Consider the following 14,482-nt stretch of genomic DNA (forward strand, 5'->3'; position numbering starts at 1 on the left):
TCCGGGGCAAAGTTTGCTAGCTGGAACACCTACTTCCAGTTTTCCAGAGTGCGTTGCCCGAATCATTCGTTAACAGGACTGTTCTTAGACTGAGGTACCACTGTACTGTCAACAGAGATAATGATATGGTGATTAATGTTAGCCAAGTCATAAATCTTGCTTATTGTATTCTCTCTGGGGAAACAGAGATAACAAGGATTAACCTCTGATGCTCTGAAAAGCTGCTTTCCACCCTGAGAGACTGAGAAGTTTTTGAGGGACTCAGACGGGGGTGACTAAGAGTGGAAGAAATCACAATGTTGCCCAAACACCACATACGTAATCGTCCTAAGGGACATAAGGTTGCCTAACCTTCCTTTCTTTACTTACTTGTGAGACTACTATAAATTACAACAGGGGTGATCTGTCTGCCAGCTGAAATATACATATGGAATGCAACCTGACTGACTGATGGTTTAAGAAAAAAGGATAATTACAAGGCTGAAAGCAAAACAATAAGCATGCTTTGCCTAAGAAAGATTTTAAACAGCAAAAGGGTGTTCCAACTGTTAAAATTCTTTACTGTATTTTATTTTTAATCCTCTCCTGAAAGCTTTGGTTGCAAAGTTAAACTAACATAATTAAGCTACTATGAGAAAAGAATGCAAAGAATGCATTCTGATAAGAAGCCAAGGGACTCAACCTTAAAGCAAAGACTGTAAGATCTTCAAGAAAGTGAGTAGTTAATAAGACCTAGAACACTCGGTAATGGCAAAAGTACCGCTGGACACCCCACTGACTGTTGGCATTGTGCAGCAACTATTGGATGAACAACTGAAAGAGCTCAGAGCTGAGATGCATAAAATGGTGAATGAAAATGGACAAGAGTAAGATGCTAAAGAAGACACAGAACATTTGGAGAAGAATTTTGATGGAGGACTGCCAGAACAGGAGAGTGGAACAGTAATGCTGGAGGCAGTAGATGGTGAATTGGAGAGGACCTTCACACAGGTGCCTGGAGGAGTGAAACAGTCAAGCAGTGGATTTACAATGTTGGAGGAGTGCAATGAAGTCATGGATATAAAGATTAAGAAATATTCTGAGCTGACAGACATAGAGCGGAGAAAGAAAGGATTCTGTGTACAATTTGGAGTGAATTTAGAGGGAAAAGCTACTAAGCCTCTATTAACACTCGTGGAGGGGGGGGAGAGGAATTGGAAGTATTTTTTTTCTAAATTAGAATGGAAATCCATGACCAACAGGAAATGGGATTGGAATATATGGAACTGGGTGTGAATTAATGAATATGCAATAAGTAAAACTATGAAATACTGTTTTAATATATGACCACAGTGCAGAGACTCCTGTATGAATAAAGATGAGGGATTTATTGTTTTGCAACATTGGAGGTAAAGTTGTTATGCTGGACTGGAGGAAGACAATTGCTGAAATTTATCAATAATAATAATTGGAGAACCTCTTTTAGACTTTTTGTGTAGAATGAAAAATGAATGAACTTGAGATGTCTGGATATGGAAAATGGAAAAGTAAGGACTAGCAGAAGGAGGAACAGCTGGATACCATCCTGGAGGGAATACTTGAGTATTTTGGATGATCTTTAGATATATATATAACTGACAGGTGGAGAATCAGAAACCCTTTTTATTTCTTTTCTTTTTTCATACTTTCATTATTTTCCTTCCTTGCTTTTGCTTTGCTCTTTCTTCTTCTTCCTCGGTCCTCTACTCTGAGTCAATACACACATGAAGGAGATGGGTGGTAGAACCTATATAAGAGGCAAAGAAGGTAAGAGCTTCCAGGCTGGGAGAAGAAAGGGAAGCCCCCACGTGACAGGGTTGCCATATTTCAAAAAGTAAAAATCTGGACATGTTGAGCTTTCCCCCCCCCCCAAAAAAACCTTTTTTTACCCATTTTTAAGGAAAGTTGCCAAAAATCAACTTTTCTGACACATCCCAGACATTTCAGCCACTTTTTGAAAATTTCGCCCGGATGCCATTTTTGATGGACAAATCCCAGCTATGTCCTGGAAATTCCAGACATATGGCAGCCCAACCAGGTGACAGTTTGGAGGGTCCACACTTTTCTGTGTGAGACTAGGGTTAGGATCTGTTTTTGAGAGAGAGGAGTTTCATTATTATTTTCTCCTTTTCTTCCTGCTTTTATTTTCATTTAGATTAGTCTGTTTTTTTAATTGTAGTGTATTGTGAAAAAGGATTAATAAAATTTTATGCGTGGAGGGAGAAACAACCCTTGCCAAAAGAGAGAGAGAGAGAGAGAGAGAGAGAAATTAAATAAGGAAATAGTAATGTGTTATATATCTGTAGTTACTGCCAGTGTGGAAGCAGATTATCTTTTTTTTTTAAAGGTGATTTATCACATGTGGGGCAACATTTCAGTGGGTGGGCTCTATTGCTTGAAAAATCAGTTCTTATTGGTTTTGTAAAAGTATACAAACCTTGAAAGAAAAGGGGACTCCTGCCCACAAAGCACGTCTTAATTTTTTCCTCTTATGAAACCTAATAATATCTGCTCTTGTGCACTACTTTTGGGTGTTCCCAGGTACGGAAATACATGCCAGATAGGAGGAGGATGGATGGGAGAGGGACAAAATAAAGAAGAATCCCCAGAGCACAAGCTGCATCCATTCGTGTCAACAGCAAGTGCCTGGAGAGCAACTAATGCCCATAATGGAGGAGGCTAACAGGGCCATCATGCACACCTACGAACCAGACCTGAGGGACCTGTGTGTGATATCAAGCCTCCATCTTGAAATAAACCCAGGAAACTCCCCTCTCAGATTTGACCCATGACCTGTGGCTAAAAGATCAAAGTGAGAGAAACTATGAACTGTGAAGTTACCTACAATCAATGCCACTTCTCATTATTTGCTTTCAATTTTTATTTGAACATTATTAATTTATCCCACCTAATCTGCGTGTTTCAAGCACGGATCTAAGAGAACTAAGTTTTATTGTGTTGGTTTTGAATTTGGGTTTAAGTTTATTGTACCGTTAAGTTTATTGTGGTTTTGTGTGGTTTTATTTTTATTTTTGTTGCACCATGTTGAGAGAAATCCTAACAAATGTTGCTGGCTTCCATCCTCCTTATAGCAAAGTCAATGCAGTCCAGTCAATCTCTTGGGCCACAGTTTGGCATTGCACAGGGTACCACTGAAATTTGAGACCCACGGGTCTGCCCACAAAGAAGGAAAGGGGTGCCATGAAGCTGGAGATCTAGAAGAGCAGAGCATTCACCATTTTGAAAACAACAGATTCTGTTTATTATTTTTAGTGACGGTGGGCCTGCCCAAAATGCAAAACTTGAAATGGGCATCCACTATCCAAAACAAAAAAAGTTTCATTATCTTTATACCAAAAGGTATCATTCAGAGTAAAAAGCTTGAGAGGGGAAAGTATTTGATGGAACATAATAATAATATGCGTGAAAAACAAGAGATGGAAAACTTACCCGCTTCTTACACCAGGCGCATCCTGGGCCAGACTGGATGCAGTCCTGACAGGTTTTCACATTGTATTTGGTGCACTCAAGAGACAGCGCTTAGGAAGAACAGGGCAGGTGGAATTAACATGAGGAAAAACTACACATAATATGAAGCTAAAACTTACCGCAAACTGAGTACATGGCAAACTATGTAGAAGGTTGATATATGAATATGCCAATGCAATATTAAAACAGAGACAAAAACAATCTCAAGACTCTACTTCAATATTAATTGTTGAGAAGGGGCTGCATTATCTGGCACTTAAGTTGAAAACCTATCAACAGCCTGGATTCAGAAGGACATGCAGGGCTTGTCCACACTTTGCTTGTCCCACACCTACAAAGCTTGCGCCCGAGAGCTTTTCTGCTTGTCCTGTGCTTTCTAGGCATGGGTCTGAGTGGGTTTTCCTTTGACTCACTGCTTTCCCCAGGAAAACCTGCTCTTTACTGCGGAATTGGAGCAAACAGTGGTTGGCATCCGTCTTTCTTGAGTGCACCTCCGGGGGTGAAGTCAAACCACTGCATTAGCAGCACTGAGGTGACCCCCCCCCCAGGGCACAAGCCTGGGCAGGGTGGATGGAGGTTCTGGGCTGCCCAGACGACTCCTGTGGAAAGGATGGTGGCCGCTGGCTGGCCAAGATAGTTGTGTGGCATTCTGGTTGATGTTTGCTCCAGTTCATCTGTAAAGAGCAGGCTTATCTGGGGGAAAGCGAAGGGACAAGCGGATGAGTCCTCCCTGTGTGGAATATGCCTGTTGGACAGGATTTCACAGTTATTTTATTATTAAGATTACTTATATCGTGCATCTTCAACCACACAGGCCCACAAAGTTGAGGTGAATATGATACAATATAATACAATATAATTAAAATAACCCATAAAAAGTTTTACCTCAGCGAGAGATACAAAAAGAAGCATCATACCTCATCCCCCAGCAAAATCACAAACAGGTTAAGAGCGAGGCAACACAGCAAAGCTTGTGGGGTGTGTGTGTGAGAGAGAGAGAGAGAATGAGAAAGAGAGAGGTATAAATATTATATATATCCCCCCCCCCCCCCGCAAAGATACAGAGTGCTGAAATCCCAGGACAAGGAATCCCATGGTCTGGGCACTGCTATTAAAAATGCCCAGACATGCACCCGCAGTTTCCAGGCTTCACAGTGTAGCCAGGAGTACAAAATATCTCAGCAAGTGAGGGTGCTGAAGGGATCCTTCTGATATCGAGGCTCCAAGCTATAAGCAGCTATCGGTTGAAAGCAGCACTTTGAGCCGGGCACGACAACATGGATCTTGCCCCTGCTTTCTGTAGTAACTCCAGTCTGCAGACGCCCTTCAAGGACAGGCTTACATTCTGTCGCTGTTAGGAAGAATGGTGCCACGTCCACCTTGTTTTTCACAAACTCTTTGGGCTGCAGTTTGTTGCAGATTGGGGCAGAAGAATTGACTGTACATTCTCTTACAAACCATTTGTGCGCCTGATCCATTATGGGGTCTTCAGGCAAACAGTCCTGGAGGTTGCTGCTTCAGTTTCACAGCTATCAGCACCGCAGACCCAAAGCTTGAGTGTCCTGTGCACCTTTTCACTTGCACAGACAGCTAACCAGTAGTTATTTTAATATGTTTTGATTGTATTGCCCCCTCTCAATGGCCCATGTTTTAGCAATATGGCGTGGTAGATGGCATCTATCGGTAAAATGAACATGTGATCCTGTAGCTCAGATAAGGGCCTCTTGCACAGGAAAACACCACCGACTTGGAATACCGATCAACAAGATTTCCCACTGAAGATAGGATAATGGGCACAATCCAACAGAAAGCTGAGCCTACTTAAGCCCACTTAGTTCAAGGCCCTTACAGGCTTAGCTCTACAAGGAGACGGTGGTCATTACACCGCTACAAATGCAGATAATGCTGATCTAGCACTACTTCCACCTAATAGTGGCAAGTACCTGACGTCAGAATCAGCAGTCCAGCGCCTGACAGCAGAAGGAAGCGCTCAGGAAGCATCTCCTGTGAAATTGAAATAATATACCATGAAATGACTACACTAAAAGACTATAAGGTGACTTTGTTTGTTTGTTTATTGACTTTATATTCTGCCATTCCTCCTGAAAGAGCCCAGGGCAGCAAACCTATCCCACAATCTTTTTTAATTAAAAAAAAGCACGAATCAAAAATACTGTAGTAAAAACAATCTAAATATAATAACAGTTTAAAACATCTTAAAGCATTTACAGTTAAAAACATTATTCCCTCCAATAATCTCAGGCTTTCCATCCAGCAAATGCGTGAGTAAACAAGTTAACAAGGATGGCAAAAGTTGCACCTGGGGGGGGGGCGGAATTCCACATTTGGGGAGCCACCACTGAAAAGGCCCCGGTGGCAGCACCTATTTCTTTCCGTAAGCTTTTCCAATAACCAGTTGTTATAGTAATGACTGGGATGTTATAGATGTTTGACAGTGGAAGAGACTCCTTGGGAGATGGTGGGCTCTCCTTCCTTGGAGATTGGTTGGCCAACAGTCATGGATGCCTTGGTTGTGATTCCTGCATTGCAGGGGGTTGGAGTAGATGACCCTTGGTGTCCCCTCCAACTCTACAATTCTATGATATCATGAAAAGTATTACCATCATTATGAAGAAGTGAAGTGCAACACCCTTACTCGCATGTACTCAGGACTGCAACATATTCCCTGTGATCCTGTGTAGGCAGATGATAGGCACAAAAAGAAGAACGCTTTTCATCTTACTTTCTGTTTGGCTTCCAAAAATGGTGAGGGACACTCTCCTTTCCACCAGTACAGCGTCATAATCCAATAGTGGATGAAACTGGATTATCAAGTTTCAGACTTGAGACATGATTGCAGCCTAAGACTGCAGCTCTGTACCCGTGTATGTAAGAGGAAGCCCCAGTGACCTCAACAGGATTCCACTCTACAATATTAAAACAGCTGCAGAGCGATTCAAGGCAGCATTTCCCAGGTAATACCCCCAGGAAACTACTTGAATGACTGGATTCAAAAACATGGCTGGATGAAGGCAAGGCAGCCTCTGCAGCAGCACAATTGGTAGCAGTCAATTTGGTCTGCTTCCAACACTCTGCAGACTAAAAATATTAGAGGCAACCTAGTCAGGTATCCCAATTTGCTTGCACAAAGCTTACTGGGAAGTTAGATGATATCCTGGCTTTAATGAACATTTAATAAACAACTATCTGACTTTTAGAAGACATCTGAAGAAGACATCTGTTTAGGGAAGTTTTTAAAATATTTTTAATATTTTGTTGGAAGCTGCCCAGAGTGGCTAGAGAAACCCAGCCGGATGGATGGGGTATTATTAATAATAATAATAATAATAATAATAATAATACAGTTTTATGACAATGAGCACATATCCTGCATTCATCCTGCTTTGCATGCAGGGTTCTCACATGTCTACCCATTAGTCATTTATTCACCCCACACTTTCCACACAACTCCCTGTCACTTTTCAAACCACAAAAGATGCTTTAATCCACTTTCAGTGCAGAAAATTAAAGTTCTGTTGTACTTCTGAATCCCTCTGACAAAGCAGTGAGTCTGGAGTCATTTACACTTTGGGAAGCAGCTAGCGCAGTGGTTAAAAGAGTGAGCTATATGAGTCAGATTCAAATCTCCCCTTATCTCTCAGGCTCAGCCTCACCCATCCGCCATGTGGGCAAGTTACTTGCCTACTTTACAGAGGTACTTGTAAGGAGTGTGAAATGTCACCCTTTGCAGAGATGAGAATCAAAGAAGAGACAGGCAGTCTCCTTCATGTGCTTTTTCCACCTCAGTCACAGCACATATAGGAGGATCCTTTTCAGCCCAGCAGCCTGCAGATGAACACGACTATTTTCAAAGGCAAAGTTAGAGAAATTTGTGTGATTTTAAGGGTCTGGTCAGCTATCTCCTTTTGCTTTTTTGAATCGTGATTACAATCTTGTAAATGGTCGCATAAATGCCACTCTCCTGGGAGGTATAGCTGTGTTCCCTCTCTACTGTGCCACTTTTTCAAGAAAATCTAATTTGCTTGCTGTTAGGTCGTGGGTTGACATAGCAGCCGGCACAGCGATTTCTTCAAGTAGCTCTTTATTATGGTAAGCTGGAATAGAACTGACTGCGAACAGCTCAGCCGGCCTGTATTTATAGGCAGCCGGCTGTCAACATTGTAACCACAACAGCCCAGAGTTCCCGCCTAAAATAACAGACGCGGACCTGAGTGAAAACTATCTACAGACCTGAGTGAAAACTATATACAGTATCCCCCTGTTGGCCCAGGGTGAAACTACACTACATAACACCCCTCCCCACCGAGATAAGGCGTTAGTTACAATCGTAATGGTTTCCTTATATACAGCACTACGCGTAATGGTTCAATTAAGCACAAAGCATATCGGTTACATTTCCCATACTTAGACCAACAGTGATACCTGTCCAACAACATAGTCCTTTAAATAAGTTGGGCGCTTGGAAACTCTGCCAGACCGCCGGGGACTGGTAGCCAAGTCCGGAGGGCCACACAGTTCTCGCTGAGGCTGTGGTGCGACCCTAGGTGGCGTTGGAACCAACTCCCCTGGATCCGCTGCTGTGGGTGGAGCCTCCGCAAGTGGAGTGGTCTGAGTCTGTTCTGAAACGGCTTGGTTCGGCTCCACGCTGGCAGCTTGCGAGGGAGGTGTAGGTGGGGCCTCGCCATCTGTACGTGTCTCTTCTGGAGCCGCAAGCGCAGTTGGGGGCACCTCGGTAGTGTCCAAGTCCCCAACCCTGCGCCTAAGCTGGTCTATGTGCCGTCGCCACAAGCGTCCGTCTTCGAGTGCCACCTGGTACGAGCGAGGTCCAGTGACTCCCACTACTGTGGCTGGCACCCAAGGGATGTCCCCCACATAGTTCCGGGCAAAGACCTGGTTTCCTGGGACAAATGACCGTGGTGCGTTGGCACAGCCTGGGGGTTCAGCCACGGCAAAGTCTGGGTGTAGCCGGTCGAGCGGTGACCTGAGGCGGCGGCCCATAAGCAGTTCAGCAGGACTCCTCCCTGTGGCCGCATGAGGGGTGATGTGTTGCACGAACAAGTATTCGGCGACCCGCTCATGCCAGTCTCCCCGGTCCAGGCGCGCCAGTGCCTCTTTTGTCAAGCGCACCATTCTTTCCGCTTGCCCGTTGCTGGATGGATGAAAGGGTGCCGTTAGGGCATGGCGGATGCCCAGTCCCAAAAGATACCGCTCAAACGTGCCTGACGTGAACTGCGGTCCGTTGTCAGAGACAAGGACATCAGGACACCCATGCGTTGCAAACAGGCCTCGCAGCACCCGGATGACAGCTTCGGTAGTGGTGGAGGGCATCAGGGCGACCTCCAGCCATTTGGAATAGGCGTCCACCACTACCATAAAGGTCCGGCCGTGAAAGGGGCCAGCCAGATCGATGTGCACCCTCGACCAGGGTGTCTTTGGCGTCTCCCAGGTGTGTCCCTTAGCTGCCGGTGGTGCAGGCCTCGACTCCTGGCACGCTTGACAGGCGGACACCCAGGCAGTGATGGCATCGTCCATATTAGGCCACCAGACGTAACACCGAGCCAACGCCTTCATTTTGACAATTCCCGGGTGGCCAACGTGCAGAGCCTCCAGGACGCGCTGACGGAGTCCCTGGGGAATCACGACGCGGTCTCCCCACAGCAGGCAGCCGCGATGAGCTGAGAGTTCATGTTGTCTGGTTGCGAAGGGCTGGAACTCCGATGCAACAGGCCCTTGTGGCCACCCCCTCCACACCCAGTTGAGCACCCGGCTGATGGTGCGATCCTGGGCAGATGCGGAGGCCACAGTGGCAGCCGATACAGGCGCTGCCGGAAGATCCTCAATCAGAAGGAGCGATGAAGCTGGAGCCGGGTCTTCCACAAATGCTGGAAGAGGGCAACGGCTGAGGGCGTCGGCATGGCCCATCGATTTCCCCAGGCGATGGATGAGCCGGTAGTGGTAGGCAGCCAGGAAAACAGTCCATCGCAGCATGCGTGGTGAGAGGACCGGTGGAGTTGGACGATCACCGGCGAGGAGGCCCAGGAGTGGCTTGTGGTCAGTGATGAGGTCAAAAGTCCTGCCATAGAGGTATTCATGGAACCTCTTCACTCCAGCCACAAGTGCTAATGCCTCCTTGTCGAGCTGGCTGTAATTCCGTTCCGTCGGAGATAGTGTCCTGGAAAAGTAGGCGAGCGGTGCTTCTCTTCCATCTGGAAAACGGTGACTAAGGACAGCACCGATGCCAAAAGGTGAGGCGTCGCAGGCAAGGACCAGCGGCCTGGATTCACTGTACTGTACCAGCACACTGTCTGAAGAAAGGAGAGCCTTGACCGCGTTGAAGGCCGCCGTCTCCCGATGACCCCAGGCCCAAGGCGTCTTAGTGCTAAGGAGTCGGTGAAGAGGCTCAGCCACTGTGGCTTTGTGGGGCAGGAACATGTTATAAAAGTTCAGCAGCCCCAGGAATGCCTGCAACTCCGTTTTGTTCTTTGGGGTGGGGGCCTGCTGGATAGCGCGGATCTTGGATGTGGTTGGATGAAGACCGGAGGCATCGATAAGATAGCCCAGGAACTCTACCTGTGGAACGGCGATCTGGCACTTGTCCCTCTTTACCTTGAGCCCGGCCTCCTGGAACCTGGTCAGCACGGCACGGAGGCGCTCGAACAGCTGCTGGTGTGAGTCTGCAGACACCAAGACGTCATCAAAATATGGTACCACGCCCGGAAGCCCTTGCAGGAGACGCTCCATAAGGCTTTGGAAGATGCCAGGAGCCACACTCACCCCGAACTGCAACCGGCGGCAACGGAAAGCCCCCCGGTGGGTGACGATCGTCTGGGCTTCAGCAGTGGCATCATCGACTGGCAGTTGTTGATAGGCTTGGGCAAGGTCCAGCTTAGCGAAGACCTTACCCTCACCCAGGGAATGCAGCAGGTGTTGGACAACAGGAACCGGGTAAGCGTGCTGCTGAAGTGCCTTGTTGATTGTGCACTTGTAGTCAGCGCAGATTCTCACCGACCCATCTGGCTTGACAGGCGTGACGATGGGGGTTTCCCACTTTGCGTGGTCAACCGGCTCCAAAACTCCTTGGGCGATCAGTTTGTCCAGTTGTTCGTCCACCTTAGCCTTGAGAGCAAAGGGAACCCGGCGTGGCTTTAGCTTGATGGGGGCGACTTGTGGATCAAGGCTAAAGGAGATGGGCGTACCTGTATATTGGCCCAAGGTGCCGTCAAAAACCTCGGCAAAGTCTTTGACCAGACCCTCAGTCTCTGCGTTAGAGATGCAGTTGATGCCGGTGACTTCCAGGCCGAGGGCATCAAACCAGTCTAGCCCTAGGAGGCTTGGCCGCTGACCTTCGACCACCACCAACCGGAGCAGGCCCGAAAAATCCTTGAAGGCGATCCGGAACCGGCCAACGCCTACCACGGGAATGTCGTTTCCCTGGTAGTCTCTCAGGTGTACGCGGTGAGAGTCGAGTTGCCTTTTGGACACTCTGGGTACCAGTCTTTTGATGGTGCTCCATGACACGATGGACAGGGCAGACCCGGTGTCGATCTCCATGTCACATGGAGCTCCTTCAATGAGCACCGTGACGTTCAGCTTGCGTCGCGTAGGCGAGTCGGTTTGGCCAATCGTGGTTCCAGACGGGCAGCGGCAGTTGGTGAGAGCGAAACAACTTTCCTTGGCAGACTGGAGTGAAGACTTGGACTTGCGAGTCGATGAAGGGGGGGTGTCAGACGGAGCCGATCGGCAGACCTTAGCGATGTGGCCCCTTCTGGAACACTTCCTACAGATGGCGTCTCTGAATCGACACTTGGCACGGGAATGGTTGCCTCCGCAGCCAGCACATTCCGGTTGGCCCTTGGACTTCTGTTGGAACTTCCTGCGCTCCCGCTTTGTCTGGTGCACGTCATCGTCTTCACTGGAGGATGCCTCCTCACTGCTGGCCTCTTCATGATGCACCGGAACTGGCTCCCTAGCAAGACGCGGGCTGCTGGACTTGCGGATCTCCTGGGCGGAGCGTTCAGCAGCTTCTGAGGCCACAGCCTCCTCAATGGCTTTCTGTAGCGTGAGGTCTGGCTTGGCTAGGAGGCGCCGTTGCAGATGGATGTCCCGGACCCCGCAGACGATTCGATCCATCAGGGCATCGTCTAAGTCTCGGAACTCACAGTGCATGGCAGCCTGTCGCAGGGCGGTGGTGTAGTTGTTGATTGACTCCCCCTCTGCCTGGTTCCGGTGGTAGAACACATGGCGGGCAGCAATCTTGGACGGCTTTGGTGCGTAGTGGTTGCGGAGCTTCTCTTGGATCGTGTCCCATGGTGTTGCCTGGACTGCTTCAGGCGCAACCAACGCTCGGGCCGTCTCAAACACCTCAGGCCCACAGAGGCTGAGGAATAGGCCCCGCTTCCGCTCCTGTGATACTTCTGTCAGCTCGTTGGCTTGGAGGTAGCAGTCGAACCGAGCGAGGTAGGAGTCCCATGATTCAGAGGCTGGCGCAAAAAGCGGTAGAGGCACAAGTGAAGCCATGATCCCGATGCCGGCGTGAAGGGCGATGGATGGAACACAGTGCTCTAGCCAGAACAGTCAGCTCTGAATTGGTTCTGCCCAGTGATTTCGCTCAGTGATTTCGCTCTGTGATTCAGCTCAGTGATTCAGCTCAGTTCAGAGGCTGGCCGCATCTGGCTGTGCTCTGATGTCCATCAATCCCACCCTCGTCGCCAGTGTTAGGTCGTGGGTTGACATAGCAGCCGGCACAGCGATTTCTTCAAGTAGCTCTTTATTATGGTAAGCTGGAATAGAACTGACTGCGAACAGCTCAGCCGGCCTGTATTTATAGGCAGCCGGCTGTCAACATTGTAACCACAACAGCCCAGAGTTCCCGCCTAAAATAACAGACGCGGACCTGAGTGAAAACTATCTACAGACCTGAGTGAAAACTATATACAGTATCCCCCTGTTGGCCCAGGGTGAAACTACACTACATAACACTTGCATTCACTCAAACAGCAGTTTGAGGCAATGGCATTCTTCTACCCACCTGCAAAGGGAGTCTAGAAATCGATTAGGCTTGCTATGCATTAAGTGGCTGAAGCAGTGACTTCACTGATGTTAACTCCTTCCTTCCATGTTCGCATACATTCTTTGGTATTTTTCAAAGGTTTATTCATTTTTAGTTATTTTCAGCCCCACTGACCACATTTAAAAAGTGCTGAATATGAACAAAGCTACCACCTTCCCTGCAGCAATGTCTCACCATTACAGAACATTTTATTGAGGGCTGCCATATCTGAAAAGCAAAAAAGAACACGCTATGACGGCTCTCATTTTAAATACCACTACTATAGGCCATAGAAGCTGTGATATATTGCTGAGAGGGGCAGGAGAAGAGAAGAGGAAAGCAAGTCTTCAACCACTAGTTATGTCTGTGTCTTATCCAGAAAGCATAGCCAGAGACATTTTGACAAATTTAAAAAATCCACCTAGATGGCAATTTTACCCCTGAAAAAGAGGACATGTCCTGGAAAAAGAGGACACATGGCAAGCCTAGCCCTGGCACACACCTCAGGACCACATGAGTATTCTTTTAAAAAACGGGCAAATATATTCCTGCCCCACCCACCTTCATCCTTGCACCAGGGTGGCTCTTCTCCCCTGCACCCCTCCAGAATGCATGTAGGCATCTTTTGCTATTGCTCTGCAAGGAGGCTAGCAGAAGAATGGCACTGAAATAAAAGATACTTCCACTGCTTTTTATGTCTTTCTGTAAAAACAAAACCCTAATTGGGCATTCTAGATGCCTCTCAAAGCCGTAGTCTAGCAAAGTGCACTACTGTACTGATATTTCGACAACTCCCCCCCCCCCAAGCAACAAAAGGCATTGTTTCCACAAACATAAGCATATTTCTGGCTAGCTGTGTAGCTACAGATCTATGTCACAAAAGTGTGGAAAACTTTTAAGTTCTCCATAATTCTTTATCAGGCAAGGTGTTACACAAGAGGCAGGAGTGGGTGGAGGGGGAGGAAAAATAAAAACCGAAAAAGTTCAGAAATCAGGCTGCCAGTTCTAAAATGCAGGGCTAAGTAAGTTCTTCCCAAGTGCTGCAGAGCTATCATGTTACATGTTTAGGACTCCAGGATGAAAAAGCAATGAGTAATTAAAATATGTTTTGTAAGATCTGTCCCAAATATTAACCAACGGTGTGGAAGCTGCAGCCCCCCACATATTGTTAAAATCCAACTTCTGTTATCTTTCACAACTGATCATGCTGGCTGGGCTGATGCGGGTTGGAGTCCAACAACACACATTCCCCATCTCCGTCTACAAGCTTCCTGGAGTAGGCAGGGGACAGGAGTAAAGAAAAACTTTAATTTAGAAGACAAGGTATAAAAAGCACAGCTAGGTAGCTGTGTTGGTCCAAAAGAGGGGGAAACCCCTCCAACATCGCCCCTCTTTGTGTAATATCTTGCCTGATGACAAGTTATGGAAAAGGTCAAGTGCAGTTTCCAAAACGGGGCCCCTCCCTCCCCAACAAATACATGAAATAAAGGGCCACGAATTACACACACACACACACACACACACACACACACACAGAGAGAGAGAGAGAGAGAGAGAGTATTTTACCAACCTTGATAAATAAAAATATATTCTTGAGTTAAAGTCCAGACAAATGAAATTTAAACTTGCTGCTGCTGAAGGTAATGATCGGTTACAATTGCAGTTAATGGCTGGTTTTGTATTTTGTATTTTGTATTTTATATTTTTGTTTTATGATTCGCTACACAGTAATAAATACCCCGCCCCCCAGTGATACCCACTAGACCAAGAGTGGAAACGGAGAGAAGGCCTTTAGAAAATCAGAGGTTGCGGGGAGATGGCAACATTGCAATGTCACAATTTTTTACTCAAGAAGCCTCACTTATTTTGAGGTGGTTACTTCTGAGTAAAACATACCCAAACCAG

General features: G+C 47.1%; 1 protein-coding gene across 2 annotated transcripts in view; it reads right to left on the reverse strand.

Moving 5' to 3' along the window:
• ITGB2 (integrin subunit beta 2) overlaps positions 1-14,482 on the reverse strand; it is a 42,497-nt gene that overhangs the window by 16,290 nt on the left and 11,725 nt on the right. For both annotated transcript variants that reach the window (XM_081016727.1, XM_081016728.1), the window contains 2 exons: positions 5,451-5,511; positions 3,469-3,557 (listed from right to left, as the gene is read on the reverse strand). In XM_081016727.1, coding sequence (XP_080872853.1) covers positions 3,469-3,557; positions 5,451-5,508 — 147 coding nt within the window. In that variant the 5' untranslated portion in view covers positions 5,509-5,511. The remainder of the gene's footprint in view (positions 1-3,468; positions 3,558-5,450; positions 5,512-14,482) is intronic.

The sequence above is a fragment of the Podarcis pityusensis genome (assembly GCF_964106645.2).
Source record: "Podarcis pityusensis genome assembly, chromosome: 1".
NCBI classification, from domain to species: Eukaryota; Metazoa; Chordata; class Lepidosauria; order Squamata; family Lacertidae; genus Podarcis; species Podarcis pityusensis.